The sequence below is a fragment of the Pteropus medius genome, unplaced genomic scaffold (genome assembly GCF_902729225.1).
Source record: "Pteropus medius unplaced genomic scaffold, Ma_sr-lr_union100, whole genome shotgun sequence".
In the NCBI taxonomy this organism is placed as follows: Eukaryota; Metazoa; Chordata; class Mammalia; order Chiroptera; family Pteropodidae; genus Pteropus; species Pteropus medius.
This window is the reverse complement of record NW_024349800.1, coordinates 54675587-54697016: the sequence shown is the minus strand read 5'-3', so window position 1 is coordinate 54697016 and position 21430 is coordinate 54675587. Positions and strand designations below refer to the sequence as shown.

Sequence of the window (21430 nt, the reverse complement as noted above, 5' to 3'; positions counted from 1 at the left end):
TAGCCCACAGACGTCATCCCTGATTCTGAAATGTTCTAAAACCAAAACGTATCAGTAAATTATCGTCCACTACCTAAAACCAGGTATACTCCCAGATGCAATTACACCTTTTTTCTGAATATAGTTTACTCTTTATTTTGGTGGTGATGGTGTAACAGCCCTAAAATACAAGCAATTCTAGTCTCCCTTTGAAAGAGTGTAAAACACACCCATGTGTCTATATGGCAGATGTGCGTGATGCCACCACTGCTGCATTCTTAGCAAGATGCAAACTGCAGTATCTTCAGGAGAAAATTTTAGATGTACGGTCTACAGGCTGCAGTTTGCTTCTGCTTTCCCTTTGGTTCCCCTGTGGAAGTCAACTGATACGCCTGAACGTGGATTGTTCTTCGTGAACTCATTACCTAACCAAATGATCTCCACATAAAAACAGCTTCTATACTAACCATATAATTTTTCTATCAAACCATCAATATTAATTTCTGGTCTGTGATTCGAATAATATCTTCCCTACAACTTTAAACAATACTTCTGAGTTACTGCATTAAAGAAATGCTTTCTAATGAAAAGTCTAGCATTGTATTCTCAAAGCATCAAAAACTGGCAACCTGCGTTTTCTGTAATGGAAAATGTTAGGTTTTATCTACAAAAAGGGGTCACAAAACTTTTAAAATGACAACAGTATATTTTAAGAGATTTATTGAAGCATCTTATCACAAAGATGGAAACATACAAATTAGAAACATGCAACCGTCATCTTCCACAGTCAAATTAAAATGTTATATATTTTTCCTGTTTTCACAGCTGAAAACTTCAGATCTTACACCCAACTCACTCTCCCTGAATATTTAATTCAGCCTTCCTGAATGTATCCAGGGCAGCAAATAACCCAAACACAAACTATTATATAAAGAAAGTGCAGTTAAAAAAGAAAATGTGTAGAGAATACCCCATTCCCACCCCCCAATTAAAGGCAAACAATGGCACTTTGATCTTGCTTAACCTAGATTGTCTTCAAAAACTACTAAACTATAATATTTTTAAAAAACTGACTTTTAATAGATGTCCAAAAAGCTTGTTAGTGTTTGAAAATAAATGCTTAAACAAAGGAAAATGTAGTTTATATCAAACAAGTTTAAAAAGCCCTGTATTGTAGCATTCTGTAAAATAAACAAGACAAAAAGCTGGTATAGGGTTTATTGACAAAGGCAGACCTTCTTCAGGCGGGTATGTAAGGAGGTGGTGGTTCTTTTTCAGGCATCTTCACTGCCATTTCATAGGTTGGCAAAACATACTGAAAAATAAAAATTATATCAGACTTAATTTTCCTTTTAAATCCTCTCTGGAATAATTCAGCCTTCAGATTTTACATTGTATATAGGGATATACAAACCCACAGAGAAGAGTTGAAGAAGCTATCAGCTAAGCAGTTCCTAAGAGGTGTCCGATAACTTGGAACTGTACATGCAAGTGAGATGTCTGATCCAAGACAGCCAGGGAGGGAGGAAGGGCAGAATTCTGCTTCTGAAGTGACCCCGAGGGACCACCAGGACACCTTGACAGGAAGTATGTGCCACTGCTTCTCCCTGCCCTTCCAGTGTGGCTGATAACGTACCAGTGCTAACTACACCCCAGGGGTTGCAAATCTAGGTTAAGGGTCCCACTGAACCATGCTATAAGAAGCTTCCGACAAGATGCTGGGTCCTGAATTTCATCATAATCTATAGTTAAAGGATCAGGTACTTATGTCATTTCTTCTGGAGTAAAGGGCACATCTATGTAGAACACAGTGGCATTCTAACCTAAGTGACTCCAAGAATAACAGGCTCACCATACCTGGGCCACATATATTCCGCATGTTGAAAACCTGGGAAGATAGTACAGTAGCACCTAGAAGGCTCCAAGCAGTAAGCCTCCCATACTCATGGGACCCACCGCATTCATCTGCCCCACAGAAACTCAGCTTCCCCTCTGGATCATATAAATGTTTTCTAAAAGCAACACAAGCTTCAAGTGATGGTACCCCCATCCTTAGAAGTTCCAGAAGCTACGAGTCTGCCATGGGTCACACTGCTGCTTTCTGTCTGACTTCTCAAAACGCAATACTCTTGGAGAAAGCACTTATGAATCAAACCTAACGTCACACTGATGAGATGAGCAGTGCAGGGTGTGTTCTCACCTATGTGCCCAGGATCTCAACAGGGAAATGCTCAATCTTGTGTGTTTAAGTTACTCATGCCCTAAACCATGGTCATGGCACTGAAGAGAAAGTCAAGATCCAGGTTCTTGGGAGTAATCAATAATGGCTAGCCAAGTTTTGATATATTAGAAGGTCACTCACCTGTGGAGGTGCTTCAAAGGCAGGGTACACAGCAATCTCTGGTGTGTTTCTGTTGTTGATATATTTATAGCAGTTCCAAACACAGTTGATTAGATAAGCCTAAAAGAATACAAACAAAATTTACATTTGCTAGAACCCAACAGACTACTTGTTCTGAAATCAAGGTGATTTATAGTACTTTCCCTCTCATTTTCTCTATGGAGAAAGGAACTAACATCCATTTGGACCTAGCCCAGGGCAGGCCCTTTCCCTACTTGCTCTCATTTAAATGTCATCAGTTTCATTATCATATTACAGAGAAACAAGTTGAGGTTTCATTTCAGGCCTGATAACCATGTGTTACAGAAGAAATTCTGTTTCTGAACCTTGAGAATTTTAACAGATTTTAAATCCAAATCATGAACCACTTCTCAAAACATGATAATCCTTGCACTTAGGAAGGATTCCAACCACTTTCTGGAAACAAGAAAGAGGATATTCCCTAGAATTTCTCCCTGCTATGTTGTCAGAATCAGCACTGTCACTTACTGTGCACTCTAGAGAGATAGGGAACATGAAGGTTTAGAAGGACAGTGCCACAGTCTAACCGGCCCCTCAAATATTTAGTCAGCAACTTACCTTAAAAATGATGAATAAGGCAAAGAACACAAGAACAATGAACAGGAGGCAGCTGGAGTCCAATGCCAGGAGGTCATCTTTATAGGGAAAATCAGGCTATAAAAAAAAAAAAAAGGAATGAAAAGGCAGAGCAGAGAGGATTTTTAAGGCACTGAAAGTATTCCATATGATACTGCAATGATGGATACATATCATGGTACACTTGGCCAAATCCACAGAATGCACAATACCGAGAGTGAACCCTAACGCAAACTATGGACTATGGATGATGATGATGATGTGTCAGTGCAGGTTCACAATTGTAACAAACATACCACTGTGGTCTGAGATGCGGATAGTGGGGGAGGTTCTGAGGGTGAAAGGGATTTTAGGGAACTCTCTGTATTTTCCATTCAATTTTGCTGTGAATCTAAAATTGCTCTAAAATATAGAAAGTTTATTAATTGAATACATATAGCCACAGCACTTGCACTTTGTGATAACCTAGAGTGTGTTAAGAATACAAACAAAAGGCACCAAAGCCAGAACTGATCTTTCCAATAAACATATAAACAGAACTTAACTCAAAGTATTTTAAGCCTTATCAACATTAATGCATGCTACTTACTGATCACTTAAAATACATTTGTTTGAATATCCAGAATACTCCTAAGAGTCTACACTGAGCTCATCTTCTCTTTACTTTTCACTATTTTATATCTTTCTGGCCTTTAAAAAAATACTATCTCCTGTACAAGACCCCAAATTTGTCCCTGGGTCACTGAGTCACTAAGTCAGGAGGTGCTGATACTTATCTAAGTTCCATGGGCCATTTAGTTCTACATAAGGAAAACTATTTTCCTAAAAGCCAATCATCTGTCTCAAAGCTTTTTAGAATGGGGCAAAAAGAAGGCATGCTATGTCCCTGGTTACAATGCCAGGCAAGAGCGTATGATTTATTGCAAACATACTGTGTTCTACTGAGAAGTATTGGCTATATTTATTCAAATATTTATTTAGCATTTACTGTGTGCAAGGCAATGAGCGAGGTTCAGCAAGAAGGGTATTACATAAGAATAATTTCAGATTTACAAGCTGGCCAACAGAGAAACTATCTTCCAGGAGAAACCACTGAAGTCTGTAAACTTAGTAGTAATAAATTCGTCTTCATGTTTTTCTAAAAAGCTCATCTAATTTTAAACTTATATCTGCTTTTAATAGAAACGTCAACACAAATAATCTCATTTTCATTTAAAAAAAAGCACAAAGAAATTCCAAAGGATCAAAAGAAAAGTATCCGCACACCAATCCCAAATCCTAGTAAGTGTTCCCTTGGGACAAAACTGTTAACTTTAAAAGCTTGCATCTATAACTGAAAGGACAAACACACAATGTGACCAGCTCCTGGGGGAATGCTGTAGATTCTATTCAGAAAGATTCCAATTTTTCGTCCAGAGAGGACATGATCACAGAGAACTACGCGTAGGAAGCTGCTGACCAGGCCAACAGGCCCTGCCCCACGACTTCCCTCCAGTCTTGTCACATGCTGCTCCCTCCCCTTCCCTTACTCTGAGTGCCAGCCACCATGGTCATCTTTTAGTCCCCTGACTGTACTAGGTTCCCTCCTGCCTCAAAAAAGGTGTCCCTTTTACCTGGAACATTTTCTTTCTTACATTCCCTATCTTAATTTCTACCTGGAATTAAATCTCACTTCCCAGCCCAGATCTGATACCTGTGTGATACCCATTCACACAGCAGCCTACACTTCTCCTTCCCAGCCTGCCCTTCTAGTGTGGCTGATAACGTACCAGTGCTAACTACATAAGAACATCATAATTTTAAATCAAAAGTTGTCAATTTTCTGATTCTTTCATTAGAAAGTAGGTTCTACTGCTGTATCCCTAGGATCCAGCAGAGTGCCTTGCGCATAAGGAGCAATCGACACATGTTTTTTGAATGAACAATAAATTCTGTGATATGCAAAATGGATTACACAGGAAATCTGAAAGTTGGGTGAAAATTTCTAAAAGATAGCACTTTTTAAATACACTTTCATGTATCTGGACCCTACCCCTCTCCTTCCAGACCTTACTCCAGCCCAGAGAATTCCATGCCCCGCCATCATACAGCTTTTAATCTAAGCTCCTCATCTACCGCTGTCCAGCGACAGTGCTAGTTCATTATCAGATAACATCTCCGTGTCTTAACTCCCCAAATACATGGTTTGCTCCTTGAAGAGAGGAAAGTTATCTTTATATCTACACCATTCACCCACAGTTTGCCTATAACGGAGTGAAGACTATAGTAGACACTCAAATATATGCTACTGATGCCTTCAAAGACAAAAGCTAAAACTTTAATGAGTGCCAAATACAGTCAAATCATTACACTTTTAGTATACTCAAAACAAAAGTTGAACTACTCCTTAAATTCCATAATATCCACCTTTAGGAACTTTTTTAAATATTGGATTATCCAAATGGTATGGTAAGAAGACATTCTATTTTCATCTTACTGGTTTCAACATGGTAGTAATGATATCACTTTAGAACAATTTAAAAAATAAATAGGTTAGGTTAAAACAAAGATACCTAAAGCTGACTCAGAATTTCAATTTAAATATTTTACTTAAAATGGAAAAAAATAGTTTCGTTAGCATAAGCACTTACTAATTGATCCAGATATTCTTTGATTCTTGGCAAATAAGTGAGAGAACTGATAGCAACCAGGCAACTGAGAACGAAGTCAAAAAGGCGGTAACAGAAGAATGGAATAAGCCAACCCACTTGATACTGCAGGAAAAAACAACACCATGTCACATCACATACATGGAATTACCAAGTACTACTCAGTAAAGATCGAACTCCAAAAGTCGAAAACATAGGATACTTACAGAAATTGCTCCATATACCAGCATTGAACTGATTATAAACATAAGAACAGAGACGGCAAAAAGAACGCAGGCATTATCTAAGAGAAAAAAAACACACGCACACACAAATCTGGTTAAGCTACGTATATAAAAACAACAAAACTCTTCATGACAAAATAGTTTTTTAAAGCTAGCTTCAAAACATCTAAGTATTTTCAAGATTGGCTATGAAAAAAATCTAAAGCCAAGAGGGTAAAAAGAAAAATCTGCCTCAACACTAAGTAAAGCAGCTTAAGAAATTCACGCCTTCATTTTTCTTGTTACACAGCTACAACTCACTGACGCTTGTTTAGTATGGCCCATGAACCAGGTACTCTGCTAGGGAGACAGATCCCTGCCCAGAGTCTAAGAGTCTGAAGATGTGCAAATAGATCATTACAATCCAATGTGGCAAGTGCTACAACAGAAGCAGAAACAATGAGCTTGGCCTGGAGAATCAGGAAAAAAACCAGAAAAGAAATAACACAAGTTGGGTCTTATGAGATGAGCAGGGTTCATCTGGAGGGAAAGGCTAGTATTTACTAGTAAACACAGAATGCTATAGATGTCCCCTCTTGCCTTAGGTAAAATTGATCATCTGAAATTCAAGGTTCCCCATGAATTCCCTCTCCCCCATCCCAATGGCCAAACTCACTGCTCTGCATTCCTTCACCTTGGCTTCTCTGCTGTACACAGATCTATTTTCTTCTTTGTTCTTCAACTCATTCTCAGAGGTTATTCCATTTCTCTATTTTAATCCATGTTCCCTAATTTTCTCACAAAACACACAAGTCATCTCAAACAATATTAAACCACACTTGACTAGCTGAGATTCTTAGCACAACTCTGAAGTTGATTCTGAAACTCCAGATCGATATTAAGAACCTGAAGGGCACTAGTAATAATGAATGATTAGAATAATTGCTGAAAATTCACACTATTGGATAAATGTTATATATCATCTTGTCACTTAGCAGTACAAACATCATCAATATTTGGCACTCAATTAAGAATAGCCCTCTTTAACTTTTCCTAGAGGATACAGGATAGCTAAATATTAAGGACTTAAAGGAGTTCCCCCTTGCAGCATACAAAATGGCACATAGGAAAAATTTCAGTAAAAAAATTAAACAAGATAGGTACTATCAAACTTGGAAGAAAACTTTATAACTCAAACAATTAGATTTTAAGAATCTGCTATAGAAGACTACACACGTTTCTATTTCTTAAAATATTGAAATAATTAAAGTGAAGTTCAAGGTCTTCTACTGGAGCAAGAAATAGCAAAATGGGGACAAATCAGATGGCAGGTGGGAAATATATACAATACCTGGAACAACAAATACTCCAGTATTTGTGAATCAATAAGGCAAACAAAATACGAAGGCTAGATGCCCAGATATGAACCTCAGGTTTCCACCCACCAACACATTCAGAAGCACCCTGTAAGGGGTCTCCAAGTGCTCACCCATTCCCAAGCTGAGTATAAATAAGGGTAAATTCACATTTGAAAAACAGCTTGCATATGTTACAAAAGTATTTCACATATATTGAGTGTCATATCGTGTTTAGCTGATTAAAAATAACTAATCACAAACCTCATTCTTTAAATTAGGCCGAAGAAATTAACTTGCCATTTTAACACTGGGTCTGTGGGAAAGTCGAATTTCAACTTCCAAAAAAATACAAACAACTACATGACCAAGAACTAGGTATTTTTTATATTCTCTCGACAAGTGCTTTTGTAGAGTTACAATCAACAAAAATTGATAATGACTCCAATTAATTCTCTTGAAGCAATCACAATACTCATGCAACATGCAATAAACTTGTGACTTCATCCCTGTTGCTCCAGCCAAGGCCTAGAGCCAGCTGTACAGATCTACAAGAATCTCAATAATCCTAAATATTTCTCTATACCTCAATTTTAAGAGAAACAAATATGACAAGGGAAAATGCTGACATTAGCAGGTTCAATAATATTTTATACCCTAAGGTAAAATTTTATAAATACCAAAACAGTCATTAGAAACTAAAGTTTTATTCATTGTTTTATTTTAGTTTTTAAATAAAAACAAACTAGTCAGAAAAAAAAAAAAATGCCAGAAGGAATGTTTCTAATATGTTCTTGGTATTTCTTTTATCACATTTGACAACAAAATTAAAGTATTATACTGTCTTTGAAAAGAAAAGAGGCTCATTAAAAAGAGCACTTTAGAAAACACAGTATAAACAATTGTTAGTGTTTTCATATAATTAATGACAGATGGCCACAAAACTCTACCTGGCTCCTAGAAACAGAGGAGTCTTGTGGACAATGAACCATCTGAATTAACAATCAAGTTTTTTTTAAAACAACTTTATAAATGGATCACAGCAGGTCATAAATGTAATGAAGCACAGAATTCTATATGAATCTAAAAATAAAATCCTATAATATTATAAATATAATATATACATGTGAACTTGAAACATTATTTTAAAGCAAAATTTTTAATAAATAAATATATAAATTGTCCACACTGCAAAGTCTGAGGTATAATTTTCTGTTTAGATAATAAATTTCTAACATAATTTATAATAATGTAAAACTTTAACTAGAATTTTTCTGCACCTGCATGTTAGAGGAAGATAAATAATAAAAATACTCCTATTAGGGAATAAATAGGTTTAAAAAGGCAATTTCCATGAATGTCCTAGGGTTACTCTATTTTTGACTCTAATGTCAAGTATTTTATCATCTAAACAAGAGAAACACATTTAGAATTGTGACCCTGAGCAAAAGATATCACCAAATATTCAAATAATCCATTTTGTATTTTACTGTACATCTACTTGTTCCATGAGCACGTCTCCCATTCTCTACCACACCTGTCAGCTGACCCTCGAATGCCCACAGTCCTTTTGTGATTCCTCCTTCCCCTCTTATCTCCACAGTACCCAAAAGGAGTCAAAGAACACAATACCAATTTCTCAAAAGTCTTCTAGTCATCCATTACATTTCCTGGCTAGAAATGCTCAATTATAATCCTGAGTAGCTTTGAAAAACGCACAAAAACACTTATCTATCTCAGCAAGTAGAATAACTTAAACATAATTTAATTAATCCTCTTCTAAAGAACAAGTGTGTATAGATTAGGAGATATTTTCAACTAAAAACATACCAGCCATTCTCTCAGACGAATAGTAATTGCCAATGACTTCATACTGAATGTTGACGGCAGGCACTGAGTTTGGATGTGTTACCTCCACAGTCAGCAAAATTGCCATCAACAGGTTTACCACCTGTGAAAGATAATATTTTATCAATTATATTATTAATCAGGAAGCAGTCTTCAGCAATCTTTAGATGTCTTCCCATATTTAAAACTTTTACTTGAAAAAAAGACATAAAATAGACTATCTGTGTAATAAAATACACAATACCACTATAAATATTTTATAAAGTATAAACATAATCCTTTCATAGAAAAGATGATTGATTCAATACAATAAAACAGCACAACATTGAAACATAAGGGATCATTACAAAATGTTCATGTTCAGAGTCACATATTTATATTCCAAACTCAGAATTTCTGGGTTAGAAGAAGCTAGTTCATTCAATATTCTTATCCATCAGATAAAATATCCGTTGGATAAACATACAATGATCCATCACATAAACCCAAAACTCCTCCACAGTATTTCCTACCCAGAGATACAGAACTATTTCCTCTTGACTAAATACTTGAAAGACTAGAATACTTCAAAGACTTTCCCAGATTTTGACTGTGTCACTTGACTTTCACCTACTGGTCTTAACTCTACTTTTGAGATAATCTGCTCACCTTTCTGAGTAACTGCTCCTCTAACGCCTAAGGGCAGCCGACATGTGCCACCAAATACTGTCTTTTCTAGAATAAACATTCAGGTACGTAAACCATCTCTCTCGCTGGCACATTGTCTAGTCATCTCATTAGTTCCTCTTCGCTCTCCTCTACACTCAGGCTCCCGTTGGCTGGACATACTATTAAAGTGAGTGAGCTAAGACTGGCCTGGAGAAAACATACTGGGATCTCAGTTCCTACAACCTAGCTAACAAATTTCAATTAATGCAGCCTGAAATTGCACTAGATTCGTAAAATTTTTTGAGTGTACACGAGAGTAACTCCCTGAAGTCCCTAATTCTTTTTCACACTCCATCCTGCTAAGCCACCACCTGTACCAGTACAGTTACAATCAGAGGCCCCAGCATACACCCTCATATTTTTGCAACAGAATTTCATCATACTTTCTTGCCTGTCAAGATTTTTCTAGATCTAGGTTCTGACACCCTACAGATGTCCTATCTTTCTCAGCTTCCCATATTCGAAAATATAATTAGTAATCGGTATGCAATCAATATGTCCTCTAAGTCACTAGCAAGAGAACAGGGTGGACAGCAAAGCTGCCAGAGGCTGTCCATGTCCAGTTATCAACAACCTTTAAATAAAATTCTTTATCTGATGGAGAGGAACATCTTGAGACTCTGTCCAACATCTTGCCTAAATCCCATAACATCTAGTGAACTGTTCTAGTCTAAGAGGGTTGTGACTCCATTTCAAAAGGACGTAATAATGCCTCTATTGGTTAGTGAATCCCTGGAGTACCCCAGAAAGCACTACTTCCTTTTAGTGCTCAAAACAGTCCTGTTAATGATTCAAGAAAGAAACCTCACCTAGGACTGGAGTTAGGCTTCCTTATCTAAGTTCACAGAATCTGTTCTCCTCCCCTTTTTGAAAATCTGAACATTTGATATGTTCAAGAGAGGTCGGAGCCTTATCAATAGTATTTTAAACAAAGTCTATTATGTAGCTCTTTCCTGTCCACCCTGAATGATAAATAACACAGTTTATCAGGGCTTAAACTTTCCTAGAGGTGTTTATCAGTTGAAGGCATTAGCCATTCTCTAAGACAAACAGCCCAAGTTTTATCTTTAAATAAGGCTGGGTGATCTAAACAATGTCACAATATCAAATTCATAATCAACTAATATGTGACGATATATTATATACCAAGTATATGTATACATATTACTTCACTTATGTACTTAAGTGAAATAAATATTACTAAAGCCCATTTGCAGATGGGGAAACTAAGGTTCAGAAAAGCAAAATAACTTGTGTAAGCGGACAGAGGATAGAGCTAGGATATACAGACTTGGCTCTTTTTAAGACATCCTGCTTCTTAGCACTATATGATTACTTATATATCCTTTCCTAAGCATCTTCTGTTTTGAGGTCTTTCCGAAAGAAACTATTATCTAAGGCTATAAAATATTTATACTTTACTCTCTAAATAAAGTTTAGTTACATGCCTTTTTCCTTGCACTGCTCTAAGGCAAGGCCTTACAAGGAAAATCATTTTGACTGTCCATTTTCACTGCGATGGGTGTGACCAGTATATGTAATGTACGAGTATGAGTTAACAGGATTACGAGAATTATTGAATAATCATATATATCTACTGAAACGTTATATATTGTTTAAGGAAATAAGCTTGAAATCAATTCGGCAACCTCTTTGCTAAACATAATATGGCCAGAATTAAAAAGCTGTGAACAGAAAAACATTCTCATGTCAAGAAAAATATGCAAACTCAATTATCAAATGAAGGAAATGACAGACCCAAAATAATTTAATTTTCCCTAATTAAACATTTTTATCACATGTAGGATTTATAAAAATCTTTCTTCTCTTCGACAGGTAAGTCAGAATCATCCACTATTATCTTCTAGTATTAGTAATACCTCAAATTTCACGTTGAGTCATATCCCTGAACACTAAACAAATCATAGGTCTAATCAAAAGGACCAAGAAAAGGTAAAATAAATTTCAGTGCTATTCATTAAAAGCTCGCACAATTTTACAAATCTGCAGAATTATACTCCATTAAGTCATCATATTTCATTAGAACCTCAACTTACATTTTAAAGTACTAATCTGGAAAACCTATACTTGAAATCTTAAAAGATTCACTACTGTACTGTATTTGAGCTTGTGTTCAAATATAGGCCCTGTGCTATGCACTTTTGATTACACTTGATATTTCTAATAAGTTCCACGTAGCATTTTTCAAAAAAACACATAAAATTAACCACAGTCTTACAATATAAAATTTCTCTGAAAATAGCAACTATGTAAAATTCCAGAATAATTTATTCTCAATTCATTTTTCCTTTTATTGTACTTAAGAAAGCTAAAAATGTATTTAAAATACTAATTAACGAAACATAGAAATAAGGAATAGTGCAAAAAAATACAGCAACTACGTAAATATGTTAACAGCCTGGGCAATGGCCACATCACTCAATGTGGGAATGGTACTGTAAATTTAATGGGTCAAATTGTATAGTTTATTATTTTTGAAAGTTTTTTCCATACCTTATATTAGTAAACAAACAACAAAAGCCAGATGTGTTAGATTTCACTTATTACAAAGAAAACAGTATCAGATCCATGGAATCACTCAGCCGTTCTCATTTCATTGCCATGCCCATTCTAGAAGATTCTTTTGTGGACTGGGTTTTGGTTTTTAATTATTACTCTCTAGTTTTCCCACAGCATATTTTGCCCCAATCCAGTATCTGCTGAGACTATAATTAAAACGATGTGTTTGACTCAGGGCATCCTGATGAGGTTGTCACAGGCAGAGAGGGGGATCCACAGGGAGTCAGTGTACAACTCCAAGTCAGCAACTGTCCTAAGATAAAGATCAAAACCGACTATCTTTAAAATTTTAAGTACAAAACTTGTTATAATAAACGTAAATGGTTTTTGTTGTTTGTCCTTACGCAGTTACAAGTGAGTTACTCCCACCTTTTTTGGGGAGGAAACAATTCATTTAACAAATGTCTAATGAATATTTCAAATGTTCAAATTAGTAAGTTAGCAAATATACACATCTTATTGAGAAAGACATATCAACTTCCTCTCCCAAGGAGGACATCTTGTGTGGGGAGAAAAATAAAAGATAATTACACTAATGTATAATAAATACTACTTAAATGTACATATAAGAGGTGTGTAAAAACTTTTTCCAGGTACACAGGAAACCAGATCCCTCTGGCTGGAAAGCAAGGAAACATTTGATCTAACCATTAAAAAATTAACTAGAACTCGCAAAATGTTAATGGCTAAAGCTGGGTGATGTGTAAATGGGAGATTTTTATGCTATTTTTGTATATTTAAATTTTTCCTTAATAAATTTTTTTTTAAAAGTGACAAGGGGAGACAACATTTCATGGCATATGCAAAGGCACCGAGGCCCAGAACAAACTTTGAAATAAACAAACTATTCTTATTTAAAAGGGTTAGGGGTGAGGGCTGGAATGCAATATGACCTGAGGAAACCTATCTTCACTCTCCTCCCAGCTACATAACTTTAGATTGTTTATGGTTGGAATGCTCATGAAAAATTAGCCATATAGTAAATCTTTCCAAGACCTAAATTATTTCAAATGCTCAAAATGTGTCCTTGTACAGCATTAACCATGGAGGATACTTCCTACAGAATTTTAAGCCCATTTTCAATCATTCAATTAGCATTACATGGTAAATATACCACATAAGAAATTATTGTTTAAAATCACTTAGCTTCAAATTCCTTAATAAATAACAGTGAAAAAAATTTTAGGAATATCAGAATTTAAAGCAGAGCTCATTCTGAAATTCCATATATTACTTAACCAAGGTATTAAGTGAGGCATGCGTCATTCAAATCTGAAATGCCAAAGGCTAACACTTCTAGGGCTGGTGCATATAACTGGTTCTAGCTTCTCTATGTCCTACTGTACTATTCAATACCATACAATTAATACTTTAGTATACAGTGTTACACTCTCTTTAACACTAGACGGGTTCACTAGACTGGTAGAAGCAGTTGCTAGAAGGCAATGACAGTGTATCAGATACAAAGTCACTGATAGGGTGTCTGGGCCCCACAGGTGGGAGGGCTGCATCTCCAGGTTCCAAATATATACAGAGGCAATCTAAAGAGAATCATCTTGACAAGGTAGTTGGAGAGGGAAGTAACATTCTACTTCACTCACTCCCATATTATTCCCCAGTCTTTGTAAAGAAGCTTCTAACAACAAAATGCAATTTGGACGAATACACTTTGTTAGTATTAGCAAAACCAATGGCCCTTCCCAGTCTTTAATCTGATTAGAATCTGATACTATGATCATCTTCTCCCTCCTTAATGTACTGTAAGTTTTATCTTTGTATCTGTGCTCCCAAGTTCTTTGTAATACCATAAGTATCTTAAAAGACAGATGCCATGTTCAAGCCAAGAAACACCTGAGAGCCCCTATGTAGCAGGTTACTAAAAATATAAAAGATGAATGACACATGGTCCCTGAGATTTCTTTTTATATGCCCACCACTGCCTTTTCCATCGTAGATGATCAATAATCTCTTAAATTTAAGATTAATTGATCTAAGCAGCTTATAATGTTCTACTAGCCAGAAAAGTCCAAGCAAAGTAAGAAAAGCTATGGCTAAAGCATGGGAAATGGGAGATATGCAGAAATGTTTCCACGTCAAGTGCTTCCAGGGGTGGGGGGAAGACAGTTTTAACATCCTCACTCTGGGGAACAAACACACTTAGTAAAGTCTTTCTCCCTGAATTCTGAGTTTTGCTGTTTATAACTCCCTTTTTCCTGCTATTCCTTTCATTTTTATGAGCTGAGCCCAAAGCATACAAAAAAAATCTGCCTTGGAAAGAAAAACAGCCAATTACATTCAGATGGTTGAAATTGGGATGGTGGTTATTTCTTCTTGAGGAGGAGTTAGAAATCCTTTGTTCTGTGACTTGCGGGAAAGATCTGAGAAGAAACAGGAAGACTGGATTTGCAGGCAAGAGTCCCAAGCTACTAGACTCTCATTGCCAGTTAAGTAGGAGGGAGAAGGTCATCTTCTAGGGGAAGAGGAAGGCAGGGTTGTGTAAGAGGCTTGAGGACTCTAGAGATTTCAATTATTCCTTTAGGGGAACGAAGGCAGAACTAAAAACAAAAGAAATTCAAGACCCATGCCCTTAACAAAATGGATTAGAAATAAAAGAAAGTTAGAAATATAATACTGCTAATTGCCATTAACTGATCGATGTCCAATATTATGAATCAATTAAAATATAGAACAAAAGGGAGTCTTTTCCAGGATATGTGATATACTGATAAGATGATGTTTCTGAATATAAATACAGGAAATATTAAACCTAGAAACAAGCAAATAAGCCTACACATTCAAGTTTTGTAGTTTTTAATGTACACTAATGAAGTATGGCTGTAAAAAACAGGGTGGCTGGGAATAATGCAGAGGTCAGGTAGTCTCCTGGGGGTGGGCAATGAAACACTATCTGAAGATGATTCTCATCTGGTGTTTGTCCAAATGGTAACGATTTCAAGGCACTGGGTAGGGAAGTAAAGAGAACTGAGAAAGGCAAAAAGAATATGTGATAAAATAAATGTGATAAAGCTCTTCCCTTTTTCACCTAAGTTATCAGAACTGCACAGTAACACTAATGCCACAATTTCCCTCACCGCCACCAAAAAAGTTCAGTCATTAGCAAAAGTAGCCAAGTCGACAATATAAGAAGTTTGTCAAAAGTTATCATAACCTAAAACTACCTAAACAGAACCACATATCTAGAAGTCACAAATTAGCTTCAAAGTGTACGGATACTGGAGATAATGGTAGTGAACCGTCGATGAATAACTACCAATTTGGTTATGACAGAATGACATAGGTCTTGAAATCCAGGGAATGCTAGCGTACGTGGCCAGAAGAAGGGGAAAAAAGGAACGGGACTGACATGAAAGACGTCTAATGTGCAGGCAGTAGATGCATCAGGAACAAGCACATCGAGTGTAAATCCTGACAAATGGTATTGCCTCCAAGAGGATGTCTACACTCACGAGAGGCCTTCCTGCCTACATCATAAACACATTGTAACAAACAAGGTCCAGGAACCACACAAACTGCGTTGCAAAGTGGACCTTTTGCTTTCCCTTCGGGAAAGATTATGTTTAAACTAGACTACAATTATCAAGGTCCGTTCCTAATTGTTTCGTTACACAAAAAAAAAACTCCAGGGAGCAGGAAAGCCGGGGTGGGGGATAAAATCTTTCAGATCACATTAAGTACAAAAAAGAGCCTAAACCTGGTAATTTCCAGAACTCTCCACCAAAACCTAACACCCTCATCCTCCACCCCCGCCCACTACGCCTCAGCTTTCCCAACCCCATTCCCACCTACCCTTTTCTCTTATTTCTTACCAAGGAACCATCTCCCCATTCTCATCCACCCTCACTTCGAGTCCTGGACAGTCTCCTCCCTCAAAGTTAGAGCACCCTAAAAAGAAGCTCCCCTACGCCTTCCCGCCCCACCCAACACCCCGTTTTCAGTCCCACCCCTGCCAGTGAACACTCCCTTTCAGACTGGGCTCCCTCACCTCCTGCTCATGCGCATTTTCCCTAGGGCCCTACCCTCCTGCCCCGCCGGCCCGCCCTTACCATGTACCAGGTCCCCAAGATAATCGTCCCGGTGCGGACATGGCAACAGCCGCAGCACCGGGTGCTGTAGAACCGGTCGCTACGGCTCCGCTTGAAAGTCATGGACACCATTGGGAATCTCGCGGGCCTTATTCTTGGCCGGGACCCTCACAAAAGCCTTTCGCCCCGCGGTTGAACCCAGATAGCTCTGTCACTGTGTCCAAAACCAAACGACGAGTCTTCAAGCCCGCCCCAGCCCGAGCCTCAGCCAGCTTCTTGGCACCTGCGCACTGAACGCCGAGCTCCGCTCTCGCGGGACCTCGGTTTCCCTCTTTCTCCACCTTCCCTGCACACAGGCCAATGGAAGAGCGGAATGCTGGGGCGGATTCCGCCCCTGATTGGGAAAACTCGGAGATTGACAAGAAGTTATGCCCAATCAAAAGTGCAACTCGCCTCAGTGCTACTGAATCCCCGCCTCTTAAGTGAGGGCAAGGGCTGGCCTAGAGGCCTGGGGTAGTTTGGGTTGGGGGTAGCCTGGCAGGTCACCATCCCCCCCAGACGCGAGCGGCAAGAAGACAGGCGTTTAGTGTGAAAAGGGAGAGACGGGATGGGTAGATGACAGAAAGCAGTCACGAAGGACTTTTCTGAGTGACATCTTTGCCACGTACTGCTTCAGAGGTGCCAAGAGCCTGCTGCTGCTCACGTGACCTCTGCGCGCAGCTCGATTATTAGGCTGGCTGGGGCGGTGCCCGCGGGAAAGGGGGCGGGGCTAATTCCCACCCAGGGCCTATCCTCGCTGCTGTGGCGGAAATTGATTTCCTGGAGGGGTAAAAGATTAGGTTTCCTTTGTCCCTCACCCCGAATCCTCCTTGGTGGGAGCAAAGAAATACCGTTCAACCTTGCCAAAGGCAACTAAAAGACAAGAGGATTGAGGAAAATGCAAACAAGACAAAGCGAGAGAACTATTTAGGTGCTGGGTTTTTCCAAGTAATCAGAGTGATTTTTCTAGGGAAAATTTGGAAAACACATCGAAATGGACTGAGAGATTACTGGGTGTCTTCAATGAAAAACCAGCCATAGTCTGGCACACCTTCCGGGTATTCTGATTCTATGAGGACTTTCCATCTTCGTGGAGCTCTCTACAGCTCTGTATTGTAGCTAACATGGCAAACTTTTGTCCATTGAACTTCACATTGAATTTTCCCCCTCCTTAGAAAAAACCATTTTGCATCTATTTGTAAATTCATTTCCTATTTCCGATTCAATAATTTAAGTGGGTACTTTAAATTCTTTAAACGGTCTAACATGGTACTGGTACCCCCATTAATTAATGAGTAAATAAAACCTTTGACACATTCCTTTTGTATTTGTATGAGATTTATAACTTACTTTTTTAAAAAATATATATTGCCGACTTAAGAAACGCCCAAACTTGTAAAGAATTTTTGTAAGATTTTATTTAAGCCAAACTGGAAACAATTGCTGGGAAGCAAGATTGCAAATGCTCCCAGGAGTAGAGAGTGACAGTTTTACACTTTCTTTTGTGTTTTTGAAATTAAGGAGGGAATGTAAGAAAGATCACACGAAGGTGGGAGAAAGGCCAGGATTGGATTAAAGGCTAGTTAAGACAATGTGTTCTGACAGTGGTTATGTTTATTTCAGTTATGGTAACCTAGATGCTCAAAAACAATAGACGGGGTTTGCTTAAGGCAAAGAGAAATCTTTTTCTAAAAAGTTAAATGCCTGGGGAGGGACTGGACTACTCCCAATGACTGGCTCAGTAAGGAATTTATGATCAGATCACCTGTGAGGTTACTTTCCATTGAACCCCTTTTTTGCCCACAATATAGTTTAACTCTTTTGGAAAGTTCCTACACTTTTAGGGAATAGAAAGGCCTTCCTCTCTGCCAAGTATATATTCTTCTATGGAGAGACCACAGGGAATTCAGAGTAAAGGTTATTGTATTGGCTGGCTTCAATGAGCACTGCCTGAAATTATATATTGACTTGTTGATTATTTTTCTCACCCACTAAGTGTAAATTCTGGAAGAGTGCAGACTTTGTTTACTTCTGCGACACTGAAAGAATTGTCTGTGGATAATTATCCTAGTTTGGATGATACTTCCAAATTACCTGGTAGGCCATAATTAAGCCGAACTACACTAAAGAATGGAGTGGTGTAGTAGCAGTTTAACTCATAATGTATTAGGATATTTCTCCACTTATTAGGGAGTAGACTATAATAAACTCTCTCCCACCCAATTACTTAGCCCATACTGTGTTCTATGCCCAGATCTAATCATTTTGTTTATTTTAAATCATTTCATCCTTAAAAGAACTCTATAAGGCAGGTACTTCTGTATTATTTAACTCCACAGAGAAGTTAAATCACATGCACAATCTTAGAAGGCCAGTAAGTGTCAGAAATGAGATTAAAAACTACCAGGCAAGTGGTTTCCAAACTTTGCTGCACATTGTAATCACCTGAGAATGTTTAAAAACCGATACCTCGCTACTACCCTCAGACATTCTGATTTAGTTGTTAGGGAGTAAAACCTGGTCATCAGAATGTTTTAAAGCTCTTCAGGTGATTTTCATGTGCAGCACTGTTATTCTGTCTTGATATAAAAGTTGGCAGACAAAAATAAATACAATGAAATTAAATTAAAAAATAAAAGAATAGAGAGATGAGATAGAGGAAAGTTATCTGGCTTCTCTGAAAGCCCAAGTCAATCCATATTCTAAATCAGGTATATTTAATAAGGCATCAAATCAGCTCTTAAGGTTGGCTTTCCCTGTACTAACACATTCCCAGGAAAGGGACCAGAGGATTGTGGCTAACGAGAAAATATATGATTGTGGAGTTTTGTCTGGATAATGTTTATCTAACATGCACACCATTTTTTGAAGAAAACAATTTAAGGTACTATTAGGAAACAGTTTGTCTTTTTGTTGGGGGACAGTATTGGGGTGAGTCTGAAGCTCTTCGAGTAGCGTAGTTTAACCTACTTTTCTCTTTTAAATAATGGCTTAGTCTCACATTAGTTTAGCAAATTTTTATTGAGGATCTACTATATACCATGTGATGGGGATACCAAAATGAACAAGACAGACTTATGTCATCCCTTGTAGTTTGTATAGCCTAGAGGAGAAAAACTAATAAGCCATTATGGTAAAGATGATAGATGCTATCACCGGGTAATAAAATGTGTTATGGGAACACAGAACAAGAATACCTAACCTATCGGAATAGGATTCCTGAAGGAAGTGACACCTAAGCTGATAGAAGGAAACTAGGCTGGTGACAGAGAAAGGGTAAGCTGAGGCAGAGGGAATAATATGGAAAAAGTGTAGTAGAGAGGGAGGGCACGGTGGGGGGTGTTTGTGTGGCAGAAATGGTGCCTGCCCTGCTGGGGACTACATTTCCTAGCATCCCTTCTCCAGCATCCCTTATATCAGGGTGGCTGGAGGAATAATCATTACTAATTAAATGTGGGCAGAAATGACAGGTATCACAACTGGGTCAGGGTTTTCAAGATTTCAGAACTGAACTATCTGCTTTTTGCACAGAGCACCGTTTTTATTTGAACAGCTGATCGGCAAATATTAATATTCAGGCATGCGTATTTGGTGTTCGGTTTCTTGAAAACAAATGAAGTAGGCCTATCCTAACTGGAATATTTGTTGCCAATGATAAAATTAGAGCTTTCAAAGAAAAAAACTAGAGAAAAATTGTATCCACCACCGTGAGCTTGATAGTAATAGAGGGTTTTTTTGATGAGAATGGAAATGAAATAAACTGATATTTTTTATGTTGTATAATGTTGTCAACATTTGAATAGCTGTATAACTCTGTGAACCAACATTTCCAAGGTAACCAATGCATACTGTTACATCATGCACAGTAAAAGAGCCAGTCAAAATACAAAGTAGACCAATAATTTTTAATGTAATAGTATGAAAAGCTCATGGATATGTTTTCATTTTCTACATTGTAACTGACCTTTAAGGAATTACCACTTGCTAAATTTTAGAGTAAAATCGAATAGCCACAAGTATCTAAAAGGGCTATTAAAATTCTCCTTTATCCAACTACATGTCGCTGTGTGACTAAATTATCTCTGTATATTTCAACCAAAGAACACATCACAACAGAAGTAGATGTGGGAATCCAGCTACTTCTGTCCAGCCAAACATTAAAGAGATTTTCAAAACAAAACAATGCCACTCTTCTCACTTTCTTAAATTTTATAAAATACCATTATTTTTCATAAAATTATGTTGTCTATGTTAATGTGTAATGGATTTATTATTGTTAGTTTAAAATCAGTTTATAAATATTTTTAAATTACGTCCATTTTAATTTCTAATATGATAACTATCATTAGCTATAACCCAGATAAACAAAAGCTCTTTGATATCCTCTATAATTTTTAAGAGTGTAAAGGGTTCTAAGACTGAAAAGTTTGAGAACCACTAAACTAAGCCTTCTAACCACCACAATGGACAATGGTTACTGATATTTGAAATGGAGACTTGGGGGTACCAAGAGCTGCTATCACCAAATTTTTTCAACAGAAGAGGAAAGTGGATTTAGGATTTTCAAGATTCTTAATATTGTGGGTTTATAGAATTCTCACATTAACTTCAGTTTGGATTATTGGCTAATCAATGTTTGCTTCAGACAAAAAGCTTCTTGTCTGTTTCTTTACCTGTAAAATGGAAATAAGATTTGCTTCCTAATGAAGCTTTAATTTCTTGACTCTGATGAAAGCGGAAGGCAATCATGCCTTGAAATATTTCTGCCATAATTTAATTATTCATCTCCAGTCCCTGAAGGTATTTCTTGTCTGCTAATACTGGTAATTATCTCCTTCAGTCAAATTAAATACGTAGTTTTTATTTTTAATTGCTCCAAGGTATTGGGAGGAGTAATTGGTGTTGCCCAAGTACCCTGAAGATAAAAAGCACTACATAATTATCACCATGGGAAAATTACTTTCCATGCACTTGGCTGAAATCACTACTTGAGCTGTGGAATTAAATTTTAACCTTAAGGACTTCTGGT

General features: G+C 37.4%; 1 protein-coding gene across 1 annotated transcript; it reads right to left on the bottom strand.

The window, feature by feature from the left end:
• Positions 1-682: 682 nt before the first annotated feature.
• Positions 683-16671, bottom strand: LAPTM4A (lysosomal protein transmembrane 4 alpha). The gene is made up of 7 exons (XM_039887788.1): positions 16384-16671; positions 9014-9134; positions 5832-5908; positions 5608-5730; positions 2960-3055; positions 2342-2440; positions 683-1294 (listed from the first exon to the last, which is right to left on the bottom strand). Exons 1-7 carry the CDS (start codon positions 16492-16494, stop codon positions 1220-1222), a joined length of 702 nt encoding a protein of 233 aa, XP_039743722.1. The 5' UTR covers positions 16495-16671; the 3' UTR covers positions 683-1219.
• Between the last annotated feature and the right edge of the window lie 4759 nt (positions 16672-21430).

Bases quoted from the DNA above. Each gene is read 5' to 3' on its own strand.
- LAPTM4A (XM_039887788.1), bottom strand. From the start codon at position 16,494: ATGGTGTCCATGACTTTCAAGCGGAGCCGTAGCGACCGGTTCTACAGC. The intron at 9,135-16,383 runs GTAAGGGCGGGC...TATCTTTCACAG, and splicing joins TCTTGGGGACCTGGTACATG to GTGGTAAACCTGTTGATGGC. The intron at 5,909-9,013 runs GTATGTTTTTAG...TTTTTCTCTTAG, and splicing joins TTCGTCTGAGAGAATGGCTG to ATAATGCCTGCGTTCTTTTT.